This window comes from Haliaeetus albicilla, chromosome Z, assembly GCF_947461875.1.
Source record: "Haliaeetus albicilla chromosome Z, bHalAlb1.1, whole genome shotgun sequence".
Taxonomy (NCBI): domain Eukaryota; kingdom Metazoa; phylum Chordata; class Aves; order Accipitriformes; family Accipitridae; genus Haliaeetus; species Haliaeetus albicilla.
The window spans coordinates 60869841-60890190 of record NC_091516.1 but is presented as its reverse complement, the minus strand read 5'-3'; the positions used below and the strand labels follow the sequence as shown (position 1 = coordinate 60890190).

Genomic DNA, 20350 nt, shown 5'->3' with positions numbered 1-20350 from the left:
CTAGTCACGGGGATTAAATGCTCTTGGCAATTCTCTGGAGGCACACGGGGCTTTAGAGGAACTGGGCTTGAACAAAACAGCTTACTATCTAGCAGTGGGTTGCATGAACTCTGCCAAGCATTGCTATTTCCTATCCAGACTGCAAGGAGGAGGTGAGTAATGAGTATACAACAAAAGCAGCTGGGCAGAGGATGTAGAATGTTGTTCATGTGCCTCCCCTAAACGGCAGCTCTGCCAGGTCTTGCATTACTGCCACAAACGTCATTCTCTTTAGCATGCTTTGGAAAGCCCCATTTTGTGGAAATGGCATCACCTTCTTCCTTTTTGAAAAACAAGAAAAAGCAAAACAGACCTTTGTGGTATTCAGCAAGTGCCAACTGAACATCTAGCACTGCTGTGATTTCTCTGAAATGAACCAGTTGTGGCAAAGGCTGCGCAATGTCACGATGTCATTTGCTGCAAGGAAAGGTCACTTGTTTCTCCTGTCTGGCCTCACAGGAGAGACCTCCAAAGGCATGAAAAAGTAAAGAGCACTTTGATGAGGGTGACTAGCAAACAGACTTAACTCCCCTCACTAGGAGGTCGCCTGTTTGCCAAGACCCCCAAGAGAGTGGGCAGCAGTTTTTGGGAGCGTGCTGCACCACGAATGGGGGCCCAGGCACTGCAGCACCGCTGGTGGCTACGAAGGCTGCAGAAGTCCCTGTTTCATGTCCCCAAATGACCAGAGCCAGCTGTAGGGTAGCTGTGGGCACAGAATCAGGAACAGGGTACACTCTGATACAGGGGTAGAGGTTGGTCCCAACATTTAGCCCCAGGATCCTGCCCCCTGCATGAGTACAAGGCAGCTGCCTCTGTCCACAGGCCAGATTTAGCAAAGTTTTTAGGCAACAGCTCATCTCACAAGTGTTGCCCACACCTCCTGAAGGTGATGCCTGGCTCTGACAGGGACACACGAGACCCCCTAAGGCATCTCAAAGGGTTGGCACTGCCCAGGCTGTGGGGATTCGGTGCTGCATCTTAGGTGGCATGTCTCGGGTGGCAAAGAGACTCCCGTGTCAGCACCTTCTTGAAGAAATGGGAACCTGATTAAACAACCCTGCCCCGGGGCTCCCAAGGGCACAGCAGGGCCAGCAGCACCTCTTGCAGCACCAACCACAGAGGTGGACTGTGCCAACTCTGCCACTTATTTCTGCCCCTTTGTACTCCCTCCTCCAGCGTGACAGCCCAGCAGCAAAATCCACACCACGGGCAACAGCAGAGGCTCCACCTGTGCAGCACGACAAGGGAAAATGGACTATGCTGACTAATCACTTCCAGTTGCATCGCTGATGTAGAGGGATGATGCGGGGAACCACTCCTCTCCTTCTCCCTGTGCAGCAATAACTCAGGCGGGGTTAAGTGACAACTCATCAGCATATCCTTCCAAATTACTTCCTCCCAGCCTCAGGAAGGGGAAGAGGCATACGTGCTTTTACGGGTAAGAAAATGGCCCTCCAGCTCCATCCATCCTCACTGCCCTGCTCTGAATTTGCTGTCAGGTCCATTCCCACCAGCTTCTGCTTGCAGATACTACCTGGCTGTTGCAGTGGGAGGTTTGCAGCTTGCTGTGCATATGATGTTGTGTCACCCGTCCTTGCTTGCTCAGAATTGGGCCAAATAGTTGCAACACCTCTAAGCAAAGGAGTTATTTCCCCAGCAGAGGCCTGATCCCAGTGCCCAGCCAAGTCCATCTGTTGGCATCGGTGAGAGCCACACTCAGGGACAGCAGCCTCCCTTGCTTCAAAATCAGGCAGGATGAATAACTTAAAACAGCAGAAGGCACCCTCAGACCTACCCCTGGCTCAGTCTAACTGGCACTGTTGACAGATTTGCACAACCTGTCCCTGTGATTTCTCACTTTCCAGGTTACACAAGGCTTACATTATAGTTAAACATCGAACCGGCGCTCCTTGAGGAATGGCTGTTTGCCCTGGGCTGCCGCAGCCATGCACCCGGCTACCTGGTCAGCAGTGCCCATGTCCCCAGCACTGTGCTGGCCATGGCACCGTCTGTGCTACAGGCTCCGCTACCCTGGGTCAGCTTTTGGCCTGCCCCCCCCCACCCCCCCAACTCAGCTCTTAGCAAAGCCACAGACCCAATGACGGGGCTGTGCTCTCAGCTGAACAGGAAAAGGGCTGGTAATGAGAAAAACAATGGTATGCAGTGTTACTAGAGCGGGCTTTCAGAAAACCTTCCCGTATTAAATAGCTGTTCAGCTATCAAAGAAACAATGCAAGAAACAGGCAAGGGAACAGTGTTATCTGCAAAGCTCATCGAAGTCCAAAAGCTTATTCAAAATCCTTTTATGGGGATTACCAATAAATACCCAGAATAAAGATAATACTAAAGACAGCCTAGAAGAAAAACAACATGGTATGTAGCACTGGTTAAAAGCACCCAGTTTCAGATTGCCTATGCTCAGGTCACAGCTCTGAGGCTGTTAGGAGCAAGTTACACCACATGGGTCACAATGGAGCACAGCAGAGGCTCTGGGTCTTCATGGCATTTACTTATACGTCAATGAAGCCTGAAGGTCCTGAGCCTGGTCCCTGCTTTTGCATAGTACAGCCACCTCCGTGGGCACACAGCAAATACCGCAGCATGGTTTTCTCACTATCCCTTGTCCCAGGCATGAATGCAGTGCCATAGTAGTTACGCAGGCATTTGCCACATGTGTTTCCAAGGAAGAAAAATGTTCCGTCTTCCCCTGCGGCAGTGTCCAGGGACTTTGTCTGACTTCATCAGCATACGGCACTTTATGCGCATCGCTTTGGTGGGAGGGCAGCCACAAAACTTTGTGCTCCTTCCTGAGCAGGCAATGTGGCCTTAAAGAGCAATTCCAAGGCACAAGCACAATAACTTAGATCTGGAGGAGACATTTGCAAACACAGAAACCTGAGAAATGCTAGTGTCAATAAGGGTATTGGTTAGGAAACAGCAGTTATAGCTAAAAAAGACTAATTCTAAATAACACTGCTGGCAAATACCAGTATAACCATTCAAACAAGACACAGGGAGGACACATCCAATGCCTTATGTATCATTATGTCAGTCAAACCAGAATAAAGAGAGTGGAAGATACTAGATATCAAACTGGCAGCATTTTATGCTTTTCCCCTCTCTTTTGCATTGGAACAAATGAAGATGGTGAGGAGTCCAGCCCTGTGGCTGCTAGATAAATAATAAAGCTTCTCAGGAATAGGATGTACCACCTTGTGGAAAAATTCAAGGCTAAGATCTCAATTTGCTTGTATTTCTGTAATATCTGGTACCCTGCTGAAAGAGTACTGTGTTTGAACAAAAGGTCTTTCTAGCAAGTAGGAGTGCAAACACCTCCAGACAGCAGACAGGCAAGCCTGCAAATCAAAAACCTTTTTCATTTACTAAAATAGAAGTGTTATATATTTAATAGAAAATAAAGGGGAGGAGCTTTATTAACAGCACATTTTCTGTTTTCTTCTATTTACATCCAGAAACAAGTGTGCCTTATGTTTATTTAAAATTACATAAAATACATCCTCCTAAAGACAAAAAATTAGGAGTTAATATGAAAGTCAATATATTTAGTTTGAAAGTGAATATATTGCGTATAAATACAATACGCATATGGTTAATGTTGCTCAGCTAGCTTAAAGCTAAACCTAATCCAATATGCAACTCCAATTCCCACAGCTTAATACATTTTATGACTAAGCTGCATGCTTTAATGGCCATTCACAAAATATAAATCACTTAGCCCAACAGCCAAAAACCAGCATATGCACTGAAACCTGAGCTAAGCCATTAAAGACATCCCTGTCTGAGGGTGTGAACCCACTGCAGCTTGTACCGGTGTTGGTGCTGGCTGCTGCAGTTCCCTTCCTCCTGCCAGCCACCAGACCCTTCACTGCGCTCTTCCACCCCTAAAGCAGCAAACAAACAAAAATCCTGCCCCCAAATCCCCCCAAACCCAACCCTGACTGCTTCCCCTGCTTTGCAACTGGATTTAGTTTGCTGAAACAGCTTTGCAAAGGGTTTAGCCATCACTGCAGACAGTGCAAAGCAGGGGCATTCAGAAACCATCTGACCTCTGCCCAGCTGCGCCCATGCCTTGAAGCTGGCAGGTGCTCAAATTTCTGCTGCTAAGGGTCTGTTTCAAGGCATGCCTATGACTTGCAGAGACTTGTCGAGCTCAGGCACCCACACCTTGTGCCTCAGCCCACTGGGGGACCAGCAGGCACGTTTGTCTAAACCAAGAAGTTGCACTTCTCAGGGACAGATGATAGGTGCTGGACACAGAGCAACTGTGCACCACCTTTCTGAATGCCAGGACAGCCACACAAAAGCACAAGGCAGAAGACACCCAGACAGCAGTTGAACCCTCTGTCTTATTCCCCAACTTGCTTTCCTCACTGCTCCGAAGCATCTCCAGAGCATCCCGCACCCCAATCCAGCAGCCCGTGGCTCCACTTACCAGGTTTCAGGCAGTGGACTCCGGCACAGGGGCTGGACATACCCTGAGCCCAGCAGGAAAGCACGCTACACCCACCGCACGTGGTGCACATTCCCACTGCTCACCACCCCACCAGGCATGGGAGCAGCAGGCCTGGCTGGTGGTCAGCGTGATGGTGGCCATCAAGCCACCATGGCTGCCTCTGCAATTGTGCTCCAGTAAGCAGCAGGCTTTTCCCACTCGCAAGTCCTCCAGGAGGGTGCACGCCAGCAGCACACGCATGGTTGGCTTCTGTGTGAACTGGTACCTCCTGGAAATGGAGGACGAGAGCAAAGGTGGAGAGACTGACGTGCACCAGGCACACAGAGGACATGCAACTCGTTCCCATAGATGTGCTGTTGCGCAGGGAGCAGCAGCCTGCATCTGCACTTGGCTAGGAGGGAAGAAACGGGAAGCAATAGGGGAGAGATCAAACCTAGATGGCAGTGGGAAGACTGAGCAGGAGAAGGTGGAAGCCTGGCAGAGAGACAGGGGGCACTGGGGAAGAGAGGAATGTTTGATGAGAGGGACAATTTGTTGATTCCCTCACCCAGAAAAGACGACTCTTATCCAAAATGCAATGAATGCACTCAGAATCTGTGCCCAGATGCATACATCAGGGATATACAAACCCCATTTATTTTCTTTTTTCACCCAGTTATTTCAGGAATGAGTGATGGAGCCAACTGTTACAGCCAGTGATTACAATCAGCAACCCATTTGTATTGTTTCCATTTTAGACCGAGAAGGAAATAATTTGCTTTCGGTTAGGAGTAATAGAATGCTTTTTTCCCCTCTTTATACCAAAGTAAAATAATTTCAGATTGATAATCTGAATGCTTGCAGAGAGGCTTGAATGCTGCTCCCTGCCTGAACGCACCTATTTGTTAACACGTAATACAGACATGAAGATCTGGCAGCCCTGACTGCCTGTGTTACACTCCTGAAATGAACGTATTCTTTACTTGAAGTCTGGCGTAGGCAGGAAAGCCTAGAGTCAGCCTAGTGATGCCTACAGTACTTTCAGTTCCAGTTTTCATCAACAAAAGTTGAAAGTCTTCAAAAGCCCAAGTCCAGTCAGACCCTCAGTACATAGTAGCAAGAAACTAAGCGTGTGAAATCCAGACTTGGTGTTCTTCTGTTGTTTGGGTTTTGTTTGGTTTTTTTTTTTTTTCAAATCTGGTGCAAAAATGAGAGGTTGCATAGTCATTGATTCCTGCTGGTAGGAATTATCAGAAAACACTCAGCTTCTCCTGCAGCCAACTTTAGCTACAGTTAATTAATTAACATGGGAAAAGCAAGAGCCCAAATGTTCAGATGATTTAAATAGCTGCTTGGGATAGCTTGCCAGTTAGGCAGACATAAGGCACAAATGTTAATGAGAGAAATGTAAATGAGAGACCAGTTATGCATCTAGTCTGTACAAAGGAGAATTGTGGGGACTTAGAAGGAGCCAATAAAATAACTTGATTTGTATGACTGAGACTTGCAATCAAGAGGACTCAAATACACTTGCTACAAAGGGGTTTTATCATAGATCTGAAATATATTCGGTTATGCATTACTCTGGCATACAAACTCCCTTTTTAGAGGGTGCTGATGCACAATATGACAGCCAGGAGGTCATCCTGTCACCCAGAGGGGTCTGGTCTGGCTGGAGAAGTGGGCCGACATGAACTTCATGAAGTTCAACAAGGAGAAGTTCAAAGTCCTGCACCTGGGGAGGAACAACTGCAGGCACCAGTATATGCTGGGGGCCAACTGGCTGGAAAGCAGCTTGGCAGGAAAGGATCTGAAGGTGCTGGTGGACACCAAGTTGAACATGAGCCAGCAATGTGCCCTTGCTGCAAAGAAGGCTAACAGTGTTCTGGGCTGCACAGGGAGGAGTGATGCCAGCATGTCGATGGAGGTGATCCTTCCCTGCTGCTCAGCACTGGTGAGGCTACCCGTCGAGCAAGTCCAGGGAAATGCCGCAAAGATGAAGAAGACTGGAGAATCTGACATATGAGGAGAAGCTGAGAGAGCTGGGACTGCTCAGCCTGGAGAACAGAAAGCTCAAGGGGGTCTTACCAACATGTATAAATACCTGATGAGGGTGGAGGCAAGGAGACGGAGCCAGATTTTTCTCTGTAGTGTCCAGTGACAGGACCAGAGGCAATGGGCACAAAGTGAAATACAGGAAATTGCCTCTGAACACCAGGAAACACTTTGCTGAGAGTGGCTGAACGGGTTGCCCAGAGAGTTTGTGGAGTCTCCATCCTTGGAGATGCTCAAAACCCAACTGGACACAGTCCTGAGCAACCTGCTTTAGCTGACCCTGCTTTGAGCAGGGGGGCTGGACTAGGTCTCTGGAGGTCCCTTCCAACTTCAGCTACTCTGCAAGTCCAAGATTCACGCCTAATTCTTTGTGGGGAGAACTGCATTGCAGCTCCCTGACAGCAGCACATACATCTGTTCTTGGACTGGCAAGGGAGCAAGAAGGTCCTGTGCTACAAGGACGCTCATGGTGGGCTATTTGATGCTGTTTGCAGCAGCAGTGATTATCTATCTTCCACTGAAGAATCCAGTTCTGTTTTACCAAGAGGATCCCTAAGGCAGCATGGACCCCCTCTGGTGGGGAGTAGAAATTTCTTCATCACACAAAGTTTTCTTAGACTGGTGTCCTCTGATTCATTGATATGGGCTTGCGGACATCCGTAGAGTACTTCTAAAGGACACACAGAAAGTAACTACGCAAAGTGAGCCTGTCACAAAAAGACTTCAACATACCATCCAGGAAAAAAAGTTTAAGAATCTGTCAATTGGGCAGACAGAGGGAAAAGGATGACTGTGATTTAGTCAAGCTGATCCAACTCAAGTTGGTAGTGATGCACCTTTCTCCCCCAAAACAACAGGTTTCAGCTAAGCATGGAGAAAAGTCCAGGAACCTGAAACATTGCTAAGTAGATGGGTAGCAAGGACTGTCTTTCATGGAAATGCTACAGTGAGACTCTCCAAACAACCTATTTATCTCTGAATAAATGCTAAGCGAAGGCTTTTTTTTCCTTTTTCTATTGCCACCTTGGCAGGAACCAGTTCCCAGCAAGGGATTGCCGAGCATCAGCTGTGTCAGACTTACACCACCTGCACACTGTGGCACATGGAGATAACGTTCAGCAACCAGGACTCAAGTGTGCCCTTTAGTGCCCTCTGATTTTCAACCATTGCTAACAGAAGGGAGGAGATGGTCATTTTCCTTTGCTTAGGTACAACACATTAGTCCACCAATTGCAGTGTTGCAATAGGACCAAATGGTTGTCACAGATGCAGCAGACATCAGAAGTGGCTGCAGTGCATACCAGGTGAAGGCACAGAGCAGGGAAGTTCTGGTGTGAAGCAATGAAACAGCAGAGCTTCAGTCCCTTCAGACACTTGCTACCTCTGGCTGTCTGAAAAAGAGGAAGAAAAAATGCGTCCAGCCTATTTATGATGACAGCATCAACTTCCTGGGGAGCGAGAAGCTCAAAACAATTCACAGCCAAGAGGAGGTAAAACAACAATGTGATGTTGGGAGTAATAAATTGACTAAATCCACAATGGTTTTTTAGAGGGGAAAGCTACTGGGTGTTGGAGGTGGAGGAAAGGGGTTAGTAAAAAGAGTCTCCTTCAGTCTGTAAGATACCTTCCTTTAGGATGTGATCTGTGTTTAGACTTCATGCAACAGCAGGAAATGCTGCTCATGCAGTGCAAAGTAGCATAATTTTGTGGCCAGCAAACTGGCCTCTGTGGTCCTGCAAAACAGCTATCACCACCTGTACCAGCCATTTGAAAGGCAATTTTCCCTGGATACCTGTAGTGCTCTGACTTTGAACAGCTCTCGGGGTACATGGCCTCTGGGCATAACTGCTGCTGGGCTTAGGCTACTTTGCTGAGAATCTGTGAAAACCAGCCTTGAGACAGACCCTGTGCACAACTGCAGTCTTTCCTGCTTTATGGACTTCGTTTTAGTACTTCATGTAGTTGATAAAGAATAGGTCCACAGCAACAGACTGCCTGAGGCAGAAATGCACCAGCTTCTCTGTTAATCATAGAACAGAGCAATGGAAATGCCAAATTTCACTTCTGGTGCTCAATTCAGCTATGGCTTTAAGCGAAATGAAATCAGCTCTCTAGCCATCACCTGCTACATACAAAAGCAATTGGTTTGACAAGCAAAGCATGAAAGTATTATGCAGTTGTATTCTGGCTGCACAAAGACTGTCTTTATGAAAGTACCACTGGATGTCAAATACGACTGTTCACTCCTAGCAGAGTTAGCATATAGCTGACCCATTATGAAGAGATAGTTGTTTGTGTCAGTCTGCAAGATACACTTACGTTCACACGCAGTCATCATTGACCACATGCTACACGTCTGCTTAATTATCATCAAAATTGCAGGAGGATGCCTGAAACACATGAACTTTTTAACTCTGTGCTGTTCTAGTATCTGAAAGTAAGAGGGTTCCTAGTCCATACCACCAGGGTTAGACAGGTTGTACTCCCAGGAGGACAACGCTCCTTCTAACATCTGTCAGCTCCTATCTCCCTCCCTGATAGGCTGTCTGCTTTAGACAGATGGACTCCCCAGGTCCCACAGCATCGGCAGGGACCCTTCATGGTAGGAAAATCCACCAGCAGCAATTTCAAGACATTGTCATCTCAAATAAAGCCCATGGCTGCAGACACTCCAAACTTGGGAAGGTCCAGATCTGCCTGCTCCAGCTGTAGCTTCCTCCCCACTTAGCCAACAGTGACAAGCCATCCTTATCCGACAAGTCATCTGCAGGAGCTTGCATGCAACTGAATGCTCCAAGGCACGGGGAATCAAAATGAGAAGGTCTGCGAGGGGTCTGTAACCAGAAGACAACAGCTGCAAGTGTGCATGTCTCAATTCTCAGCTGCAGGGTGGGCAGCAAGTCCTGCTGTCTTGCTTTCCTCCTTTGCCAGCCACACGACATAACCATAAAACACGTCTTGCTGAAAGCCCCATATAATTCAAAGGAAACAGGCTTATTCTAGAGAGCTACCCTTGAGGAACATCTCAGAGGTCTCAGCCTCTCTCTAACCAAGAACCCTTAACAACGTTTCTAAGGTTTCACCTTGGTATTATTCTTCCTTATTACCCCTGTTGCAAAAGCACCCAGATTTGCCTGTGCTCATTCACTCTGGAGCATTAGTCACAGACACACTTTAACACTGCATTCACTACAGTTCTGTCCCTCTTTCTGGTCTTTCTCCTTCCTGCACATTTCTGTCTTAGGGGAAAACTCCTTTTATAAAGAACTTCGGGGACAAAACAGTTGTCCCAAGAGGGAAGAGCAGAAGCCAGTGAAACTGAACAGAAAGGAGGCAAGTAACAAAAGTATGTGCCTTGCCTTGCTCAGATTTTGGGGGGCTGCCAGCTAAGGAAGCAGTCTCTCTGAATTCTCACTCAGTGGGGCGTTACTAAGATGACCCAAAAGGCTAGACGAATAAAACATTATTCAAGCTTGTAAGTAATCAGACCAGAAAAAAACCCCTCCTCTTTTTTTGAGTCCTCCTCTGTCTGCTTACTGAGAGATGAAATGAAACCGGATACTAGCCCCAGTGGTTCATGATTTAACTCTGAGCTGTTGGCTTTTTATATTAGAAAAACATTATTTTACCTGTCTGGTCCACGTACAGAAAAGAACAGGCTTGTCAAATTTAAGGCTTCTTGCAAGGTTTTATTTTGATATTAGTACCTATATAATTATATATAGAAGTTCATATATAAAAATGTATGCACATAAATTCATATATATAATTGTATATATGTGCATGCAAGTACAAAAAATAAACTTAATTATATATACTGACAGAATCCCCCAAAGGCTTCATAGTTTCTCCATATTTTCTCATTTCCATGGGGCCGGGGGGTCGCTTTTGAATGTGTTACTGCATTTTACATGTGTACTGTACAGGTCTCCTGTTGACCCAGCACCTCCCCCAACATTTGGTATCAGAGAACGGAAGGACCCATTGCCACCAAAAATAAGTTACTGTTGAATACATAAAAATACACTCTTTCAGGCAACAGGCAAGCCTTAAAAGAGGAAAAGCTACTCACCGTAGTTGAGGGCGGGGGGAAGACTAGCAGAGCTTTAGATTCATTTGAGCTCACTGCAACCCTGAGCAGATCTAAGTTTAACGCAGGCCCAGAGGATGCAAAGCCAAGTCAAGAACAATAACTCACTTCATGTCAAAGCCCAGTGAAGAGATTTCTTTTGACAGCTCCTGTTTCATGCTCCCAGTGAGCTTACTGGCTTCCTGCACAGACACACGAGCCTGACCTCTCCCATTCACCCACAAGCTGGCTGCATATAAAATGACCATTAATTCCAGCTGGCACATGGGTTTGGCTGAGGCCCTTCCTTCCTGTCAGCAACAGGGAAAAAGAGCAGTGGGGATGTGTGTGGAGGGATGAGACAGAAACAAGCAGCAATCTACAAACTTCCATGTTGAGCTGTCTGGTTTGCACCTCTTAACTGATCATCTACAGACACACCAACATTTAGGCAAAAATACTCTGAGCCTATTAAGATCAAGAAGAGGAAGCATATTCTCCCCAGAGGCATGAGCGACACGTAAGTAGCAGGCTACTCTTGAGCTGATGAGAATTTAAGAAATAAGGCATTCCAAAAGCTGTGCTGGAGAGAATTAGAAATACTACTTTTCTTTTCTTTTTTTTTTTTTTTTTTTACAGTCTCTTGGTTCACAAGAGTAAGCTGATTAGTTATTGTAACCTAAGCTAAGTGTGAAGACAAGCAACACAAGCATCTTCCACTGAAAAGGCTAGACAGACACACTTCTTTCCATATACAGATTGCAGGGCTTCAGCATAGTTAGAAGAACATTTTTACAAGACACTAACATAAAACTGCTTTTGAAAAGGAAACACACAGGACATAACCTTGCAAGGTCACAGCTGAACATTCACAAAGCCTTAGGATTCACAAGACTGGCTGGTTTGCTTGTAGTTGAACAAGATGGATTTCAAGGGAGAACTGGGCATTGATCTGCAGGTAGACTTCCAATTGAAAACAGAGGCAGCTGTCAGTAGAAACTGCTACAAAAAGACAGGTTTTCAAAGATTTGCAACATAGTCAACAGCAACTTTCTACATGGAACAGGTAACCAGACTCTTTAACACAACCATGGAAGTAGCTAAAATGGCCTTAAGTGCTTCATTAAACTTGGCTTCCTTACTGAAAGGTTCAAACTCTAAGGACCAGACAAATAAGGAGTGAAAGCAGAATGTGGGGAATTTAACCATAAGAATTATCACTTACTCTCAATTGTCTGATAGCTGGCAATGGAAATTTGAGCAATGCAGAAGAGATAACAACCTTGAAAGCAGTCTGACTTCAAGTGCTCAGGATCTACAGGATACACAAAGCCAGTGGGGTTTTGTCCTGAGGGGTCTTAGGGGTTGTGTATTGTTTGTGGGGCTGCTTGGTTTTGGGTGGGGTTTTTGTTGGGTTTGGTGGTGTTTTGGGTTTTTTTTGTTGGGTTTTTTGGGTTTTTTTTGTTTTGTTTTTTTGGTAAAAGCACATCCCAGATCACTGATTTGAGTTACAGTGCAGTCCTACAACACTGAGGTAGGAATCATACATGCCTTCTCCAAATCCAGCATGAAGGTGAAGATGACCTCCCTGGGGGAAGTTCTCATCTGCCCAGATATGCAGCACTCACTGTTATGGGGCAGATCAGTCATGGAATTTAGTTTATTTGAAGAGCTGAGAAAATACCTTTAAATAAAGCTGTACATTCACTCTGAATATGCAAGTAGTAGACCCATGCAGTATAATCAATTAGTTAGAAACATCAGCTTATGCATTCTCAGACCCAAAAAGCTGGGTTAAGTTTGAAGTTACTGCCATTCGATACACTGCCACCTTCTCTAAGTGTTATTATTTAGACAAGCCTGGAGACTATTTAGGCTGAAGTCACTTTGTATAACTGTAAAAAGTTTATCTATTGCCATACAAAACTTCAGGTTTCCTTAGCCTCAATAGCCAGAATTAGTGTCACAGCTGTTGGGGGACCAGTTAACCCAGGAATAGCAGGAGCTCAAACCCACCTTAAAATTAGATGATCAGAATTTAGGTGTGAGGATTAAAAGAAGCCATTAAGATGAATGGAACAGCTTTCAGACGTGATACACAAAAGCAGGTGGTTAGAAGGAGACAAACTTTTCCAGCTGACAAAACAGGCAGAGGAAGTGCAGGTAGTCAGCAGTGTTGGGAGACAGAAGAGTGGCAATGAAAGGAACTCAAGAGGGAAAGATTTCATTTGAAAGCACAGAATAAAATCAAAACATTATTTAATAGTAGGCAGGAAAATAATAAAAGGACTCAGGAAAGGGGAATTAGGTTTTGGGCTGTGTGGCTGCAAATGTACTGAGCACAAATTACACTCAGGAATATTTAAGTTTCTATAGTTTTCAAGTGATTCCAGTGGTGTTTGTTTCTGCCATGCCTCCCAGATTCCAACAACTCTATCATACACACGGTCTCTTATTTTCACATGAAAACCTCAGTTAAGTGTTAGGGAAGAGATAAGAAAAAGCCAAGTCAGACGACAGAGGAAGCATAGAGTGCTTTCTCCGTAAAGTACCTCAAAACAAAAGCTATCAACACTACTCCTCAATTCCAATGTAGTTTGTGGCAAAGATATCCAACTCTAAAATCTGAATCTAGGCTGACTAGTTACAATAGCCAGGGAACTACTTGTTCAGTTGTGAGGTTTTTATATACTGAAGTTATTCTAAGAAACTAAGGATAACTCAAAACCAGATTTAGGTACATGTGAATTAACTACAGCAAAATATAAAATCCAAACCAGATGTGTCCAGGTGTAAAAAACTCAAAAGAAACGCACATCCATTTATTGCTATGAAGATTAATCAGAAATCAAACTTATCAAAACTGCCATAATTAAAGCTGTCATGTTACAGCATCATTGAACAAAGGGCAAATTCCAAACAGGTTGTATTCAAAATTTATTTTTAAATAAGAGAAAAAAACAAGACAATTTTAAATAAACATGGTATATCCTACACATCTGTAGATCAACACAACTTTACATTACCCATTTTTAACTTTTAGAAGTTCTGTTGCAGCATCTTCTACAAGATTTGACAGTGTTGGTTTCCATTTCATAATCAACTGAACAATCCCAAATGAAACTGTTTGCTTAAATGAAGCTTTATTTTTCATGACCAAAGATGGCTCTACTAATACAAAAGCACCTGTTAAACAATTATCCCCACCTAATTTTTTTTAAAAATAAAGTCTGTTCAGCCTTTTATTTTTGGTTCTGTTCCATTGCCTGCATAGAAATCAGCATAAAGCTAAGTTGCAAGCTAAGCTTCACTTTAGCAGTGCAATGAATGGCATCAAACTTCATGAAACAAACGACGATACAAACATTGTCAGCAAAATTCAACTATGTAAAAAACTACACTAAAACCAGAATGTTTTCGTGGGTCACAACTAGACTAGCTTTCAGTGTGCAACTTTCCTCAGGAAAAGTATTTCTTCCTGATTCACATGAAAAGAATGAAGCATGCATCAAAAGCCTTTGTTCATACGGAAACACCAATTAAGAGTTCCATGGTACCATAAGGCAAAAGAGATAAAGGTGGATGAAACATTTTGGCCCAGAGTATGTTTTATGACACATACATACACATTACGCTTGTGTAGCATATGACAAGTAAGGGATTGGCTCAGTAAGGTAAAAATGTCAATTTTTATAAATACATGTCATTATTGCTAATATGCTACACGTTATCATCCAACTTTTAAAGCTGCTTTGTTGGCATTAGCCTTTTAATTAGCAGCTTACATTCATGGTGACAATATGCTATTCCATAAGAAAAGTAAAGCAGCATAAATACAATTATGAAAACAAAAGGCTTATGCAACATCCCTCTCTAGCTTTGCTGTGTTTTTTTAATTAAAAAGTGTTCAAAGAAAACAGTCCAGTTCACCACAAATTAGGAAGTTTCACAATGAGGTTGGAAACCAAGCTACAGGGAGCAGAGGGAGGTAAAACACGGCATGCATTATAATCTAGTCCTTTTAGTCATACCACTGGAATACAAAAGTCCAATTTAAAGGCTAGACTAACAGTAGAAGGCAAAAAGCCAAGAGTAGACTTAGTTTGATATTTAAATTAAGATTACAATTTTAATCAGTAACAGCAAACTCACCCGGCCCTTTAATATATTCATAATATCTACCGCAATTGAATACTTAATTATGACTAGTATAGGTATGTATGTTCACTATAAAAAGATATTAAATACCTGCATCATGAAATTACATTCTTAAGACATTGTGTAAGAAAATAGCTCATGTGTGAAATGTTTCTGAAATGTATTTCTGCTCCCTTCTACCCCCCACTATGTCCCCCGCACACACACTCTCCCCCCGCCCTCCCCATCAAAGCATTCACTCACAGGGAAAAACAAACACCCCTTAAAAAAGGATGGAAATATTGAAGGGGACCAGCTTGGCTAGTTACAGCACAGTGCTTAACAAGGTTCAAGACAGAACCAGATCAGCGTTGGCCAAAAGATGCCCATGATACATGCCTGACCAGTAATTCCTTCCAACTCATTCTGTCAAACTCAGTCCACTTTTGGTTCATTGCAATGACTAAAGCATTTCATATACACATATAAACACAAGACTCCAGCTTTAGTTTGTTTTTGCAAAGCATTTTTACCTTTCCATTCATTTTGTTCTGCAGCAACTGCAAGAGGTAGGCATAAAGCATTTAAGAGCTTCTTTCCCAAGGTCCTGTTACTAGCTCAATTTAGTGGGATAAAACAGAAATGAGCTGTACTTCTGTGATTTTACGAGGTACAGCCTTGTATAATCCAGCTGGAAAATAGCTATGTGAGTCCTGGATTTGCTAGGCTAGCATACCATGGAGTAAGAAGCTGTTCATATCCAGGAGGATAGGAGGATACTTTTTTGTTTTTTTCCCAGAGTTCACTGCAGAGCATTCCTATAAGAAGTAGATGTCAGGACCAATTCTCTCCATTTCTATTTGTACATAGGAGCAAGGTACCATTTGGCCAAGACTACAGATGTATTTTCACAGATGCAAGTGCCATGCAAAAATAAATTAAAGAACAGATACCAAAACATACAAGTAATAAAACTACTGAAGGTAGATCTTCTTGAAAGTATTTCTATAAACAATTTATAATACTTTTCTTCCCCCTTTCTCTTTTTGACATTTCACAGTTACAAAGCTGTGGCTATACATCAAGAATTTCTTCTGCAGTGCCTCCACACCGTAATCTGTAGCGTCCTGTCCTCCAGCTAATAGTGGGGTCCCACAAAGCAGATAGAAAAATATAAATTGTCATGGATTCTCTGATGAACCAAGCTACTGCATAATCAAGTTTTGAAAAACACAGAGCACCACCCTGGGAATATAAAAAACAAGTATTTAAACATACTGATTATTTAAAAGGAATTTTGAAGTAACCTAAAACATTTGTGTTACATAGAAATCTACTATAAAGCTTACTATACAGATTTGCATATCAATAACATTTTTTATAAGCCAAGAACATTGACCTGTTCAAGATATGATTACCCATATTAAACATGAGGAGTTTGGCAGAATGACCCAGAAGGTTTGAAAAAAGAGACTTGTATGTAGAGTAAAAGGCAAGGAAAAGCATGACAATTTAATTTGTTTCTTTTTGAAGCTTTGTAAAACTGTGTTCAAGCAGACAACTGGTTTTTACGACAGACCCCAGAAGAATGTCATCTAGACAGAACACTCCTGCACATTCCCAGAGGAGTAAAATTCAAATAAGTAAGCCTTTGGCCTATTACACAGGAAAAGCAGGACTAAGGAAAAAGCTTACAGCCTCTCTAAATTTTCTGCTCCTTTGAGAATTTCCAGCTATGTGCAGAGCTGGAAACTGAAGAGGCTTCAGAAGAGGAGGAAGAGGCACAAAGCTCTTTTACATGCTGTGCATTGTGAGAAGACTAATCAGAAAGGTGACTGTTGAACTGACCTCCTGGGCTCCTATAGAATCAACACAAGGCCTAACTTTGGGTTTTGTTTTTTTTTTAATTTTCAGTACATGTTAAGTCTACCAAAAGAATATTTTTCAGTATGATGAGAACTCTTTGAGAAGTTTGAATACACAAGTACTTATGGATCAGATTTGGATGGAATTATGCTCACAGCAGAAAGTCGTCTAAGTAGTTCCTACAGCACTAGAAGAACAAATGCTGTTCTGATTTGTGACATTTTTCTATATTAAAAGTTTTGAAACCTTACTGCTAGTGATGGGAAGACTTTATTTTTAGAAGTAGGCTACAGCTGTCCTGTAAGTCCATTATTTCCAAAATAGAGTGAAAAATGTACTTAAGAGTACATATATACCTCAATAAATACAAGACAAAGTGACAACTAAGATAAAAGAAAAAAAACAAAATCCCAAGAAGCTGCTGTTCTTGTACTGTTAAAAAAGCTTAAAGTTTCTGGATATGCCTAGGCAGAGCAGACTGGAAACATGAAGATTAAGGGGACAGACATGCAAACTTTCAGAGTCTAGGCAGAGGCAGGTGCATATAGAAAACAAAATTACGACCAAGCACATTTACTCCTTTTTGTCCTACTATAACTGAAGCTGGAAGACTGAGAAATAACAGGATTTAACCTGTTATTTCCTTGATGTCAAGAGAATTATTTTGTTGTTATAATTAGGCTTAGCTTTTTGCTGACGTAGGTAGCACTAATAACTTTTATAACCTCCAAAGAAAATAAGGCTACATACCTGAACACCTTTTAGTTGAATGTAGTCAAATATAAACCATGCCAAACAGTGACACATGAAAAATACCATTATATCCCATCTAAACACATGATGAGCTGCCCATCCAATAACTAGACTGGCAACAAAGCACTCCGAGATTGGCTCACAAATTATTGTGGCAGGCAACATATTAATTCGCAGTTTGGCCCACCTAGAAAAGACAATCAGATCAGTTCTGACTATGCATTATTCTTTATATCCTCCTCTCCCACCTCATCAAATGATGAGCTATCATGGTCTTTTCTGACAATGTTAGTTTAATCTCATGTAATTTACAATAAAAAAAATACTTCAAAAAATTCTCCCTTTCAAAGATACTGCACATAGCATTTAAAAGGTACAAAGGGGGTTTGTTGGGTTTTTTTTGGGGGGGGGGTTTAGGGCTTTTTTTATACTTGTATCAGTCATACTTCTGTGTAAAGTCAGTGCCTCTGTCCCAACACTAATAAGAAGCATGCATCAAGCTGTTCACTGGAACTTCAGAACTCTGGACATTAGATAAATTAGCTTGGAAAAGTGTATTCCCTCTCCTTATCAGGTTATCCACGTTAGAAGCAGGTGACAGGAGTGGGTGGGAGAGGAACTAAAGATTGAAGTTTTACCTGATCATTCTGGACTGAAACTGAGAAATAGAATATGAACCAGAGTTTTGCATTGCAACTTGTGTGGCCATCGCAAATTTCCAGCCCCTGAAAAATGAAATTATTATTATAAAAAATATGCAAATAAGACATGCAAAAAACAATTAGGGAACAAACACCCAAAAATTTTTTTAGGCTTGAAAAGTTTCTCTGGCATTATGTGCCATATTATTACAATGGGTATAAACAAAAAAATTAAGTGTATTTTATCAAGTCTCTTCATTGCAAGAAAGCAAATACCACTTGAATAATACTTAAACCAAGTTCTCAGAAACTTTTTTCTAAAGGAATTGACAATGATATGGCTTAATTATTTCTAAAAGACTGTATTGATAGGACAAAGCACATGTCATAAGCATGTCTACTTAAGCATGTGAAGCTGACCTGAACATGTATACTTATAGTATATACCATGTGTTTAAGAAACAATTTAAACTGCACTTAAAGCAATAAGCTTACTTCAGAGTCATCTTACCGGTCAGCTATAGCTTTGGCCATAAAGTAATCTTCAGCAATATATTGTGCAAAAGCTATCAGTCCTCCAGCCTGGTCCAAGACATCCTTCCTCATCAAGCATGACATTCCTGTTACACACTTAAAGCCAGTTAAGTTGGCTGAAATATACGACCTTGGATGTGAAGTTCCAAAATAAACCTGCCAAAACAAGGTAAGGCTTTTGAAACTCTCTATGTATTTATGCAAGTACTACCCACTGACAACTTTTTCTGCAAGAACGTTTGAAAGGGCAACCAAGTTGATGAGGGGCCTGGAGCATAAGTTATGAGGAGTGGCTGAGAGAACTGGGGCTGTTTAGTCTGGAGAAAAGGAGGCTGAGAGGAGACCTTATCACTCTCTAAAACTACCTGAAGGGGGGCTGTAGTGAGGTCGGTGCTGGTCTCTTCTGTCAGGTGGCTGGAGATAGGATGAGAGGAAATGGCCTCAAGTTGTGGCAAGGGAGGTTTAGGTTGGATATTAAGAAAAATTTCTTTACTGAAAGGGTTGTCAGACATTGGAATAGGCTGCCCAGGGTAGTGGTTGAGTCACTTTCCCTGGAGGTATTCAAAAAGTATGTAGACAAGGCACTCCAGAACATGGTTTAGTGGGTACGGGTGATGGTTGGACTCGATGATCTTGAAGGTCTTTTCCAACCTAAATGATTCTATGAATCTATGAGTGCCAGACATGGCCAATTATGATGGTATATTTGGAAAGATCTTTACTGCCAATCTAAGAAATCTAGTCTACCACCAAATCTGAGAAATCTAGTAGTAATATTGGCTGTGTTTCTACAAATCCATAAGTGTTTTTTAAATCCACACATTAAACTACCATATTTCATTTGGTATTTAACTTCTAATTTATTGAGGTTGTTCTCAGGGAATACATACATTAAATATCATTAGGTAACTTACTACTCACTAGGATTAATATATTATTTGGTGATAGCTGACAGACATGGTGTCTCCTTCCTCTTGTAAACATTAACTGCACTACTGCATACATGTTCTCAGAAACTTACTATACTGTTGTACAGAAGTAGGGGAATTCTGTTTACTTAATGTACTTGCAAAGAGAAACAGCAAAGAATCAGATTGTAAGTGAGCCTTTTTACAAGATTCAATAACTTAAAAATAGGAGTGTCCTATGAAGACACAGTGGGAATAAGTGCTAGCATCTCTCACTGCTATTCTTCCTATAGATGGCCTTCACACTGGTCTTACTAATACAGTAACTCATTCAAGAGAAGGCATGCTCATCTTGCAGTGTACTGGATCTAGAAGCAAAAAGCTCTTCCAGGAATATAGAAGCAGGAGTGGTACTTCTTGATACTTCAGCACATAGCAGTGCTAAGAGCTTTGTGCTCTTCTCTTGTAAGAGGAAATTCAACCTTTATATCACAAAAATCACACAAGCTGCCCTCTCTCCAGGCAATGGAGGAGTACTGCACTTCACTGCACTTTTCATCTCTCACATTTCTGCCTCTGACACACATTAGTTAGCCTTGGGGCCAAAACACCTTATATATGCCAGCTTAGAATAAAAGATAGTTGATTAAATTACATGCCTTGAGACACCAGGAACAAATAAGAAAACTCAATCTCTTCATTCTACAGAAGAGAACTTACTAAGAAGAGAGGGGAGAATAGGACAGAATGAGTGATATGAAGATGGTGGGTAGGAATCCACTGTTCACTCTCTCTTCCCACACAAGTATTAGGACACATGAAATAGCACTACAGAAGAACAAGAGTCAGAGTGAACAAGGTGGTGGTTCCTGTAACAGATAGTTCTATGGAACTT

The 20350-nt window shown here is 42.6% G+C and overlaps 1 protein-coding gene across 1 annotated transcript in view; it reads right to left on the bottom strand.

Moving 5' to 3' along the window:
- Positions 1 to 13540: 13540 nt before the first annotated feature.
- Positions 13541 to 20350, bottom strand: part of UGCG (UDP-glucose ceramide glucosyltransferase) — a 34472-nt gene continuing 27662 nt past the window's right edge. The window contains exons 6-9 of the mRNA XM_069777026.1: positions 18525 to 18703; positions 18011 to 18097; positions 17370 to 17559; positions 13541 to 15998 (exon numbers count right to left, since the gene is read on the bottom strand). Coding sequence (XP_069633127.1) covers positions 15828 to 15998; positions 17370 to 17559; positions 18011 to 18097; positions 18525 to 18703 — 627 coding nt within the window. The 3' untranslated portion in view covers positions 13541 to 15827. The remainder of the gene's footprint in view (positions 15999 to 17369; positions 17560 to 18010; positions 18098 to 18524; positions 18704 to 20350) is intronic.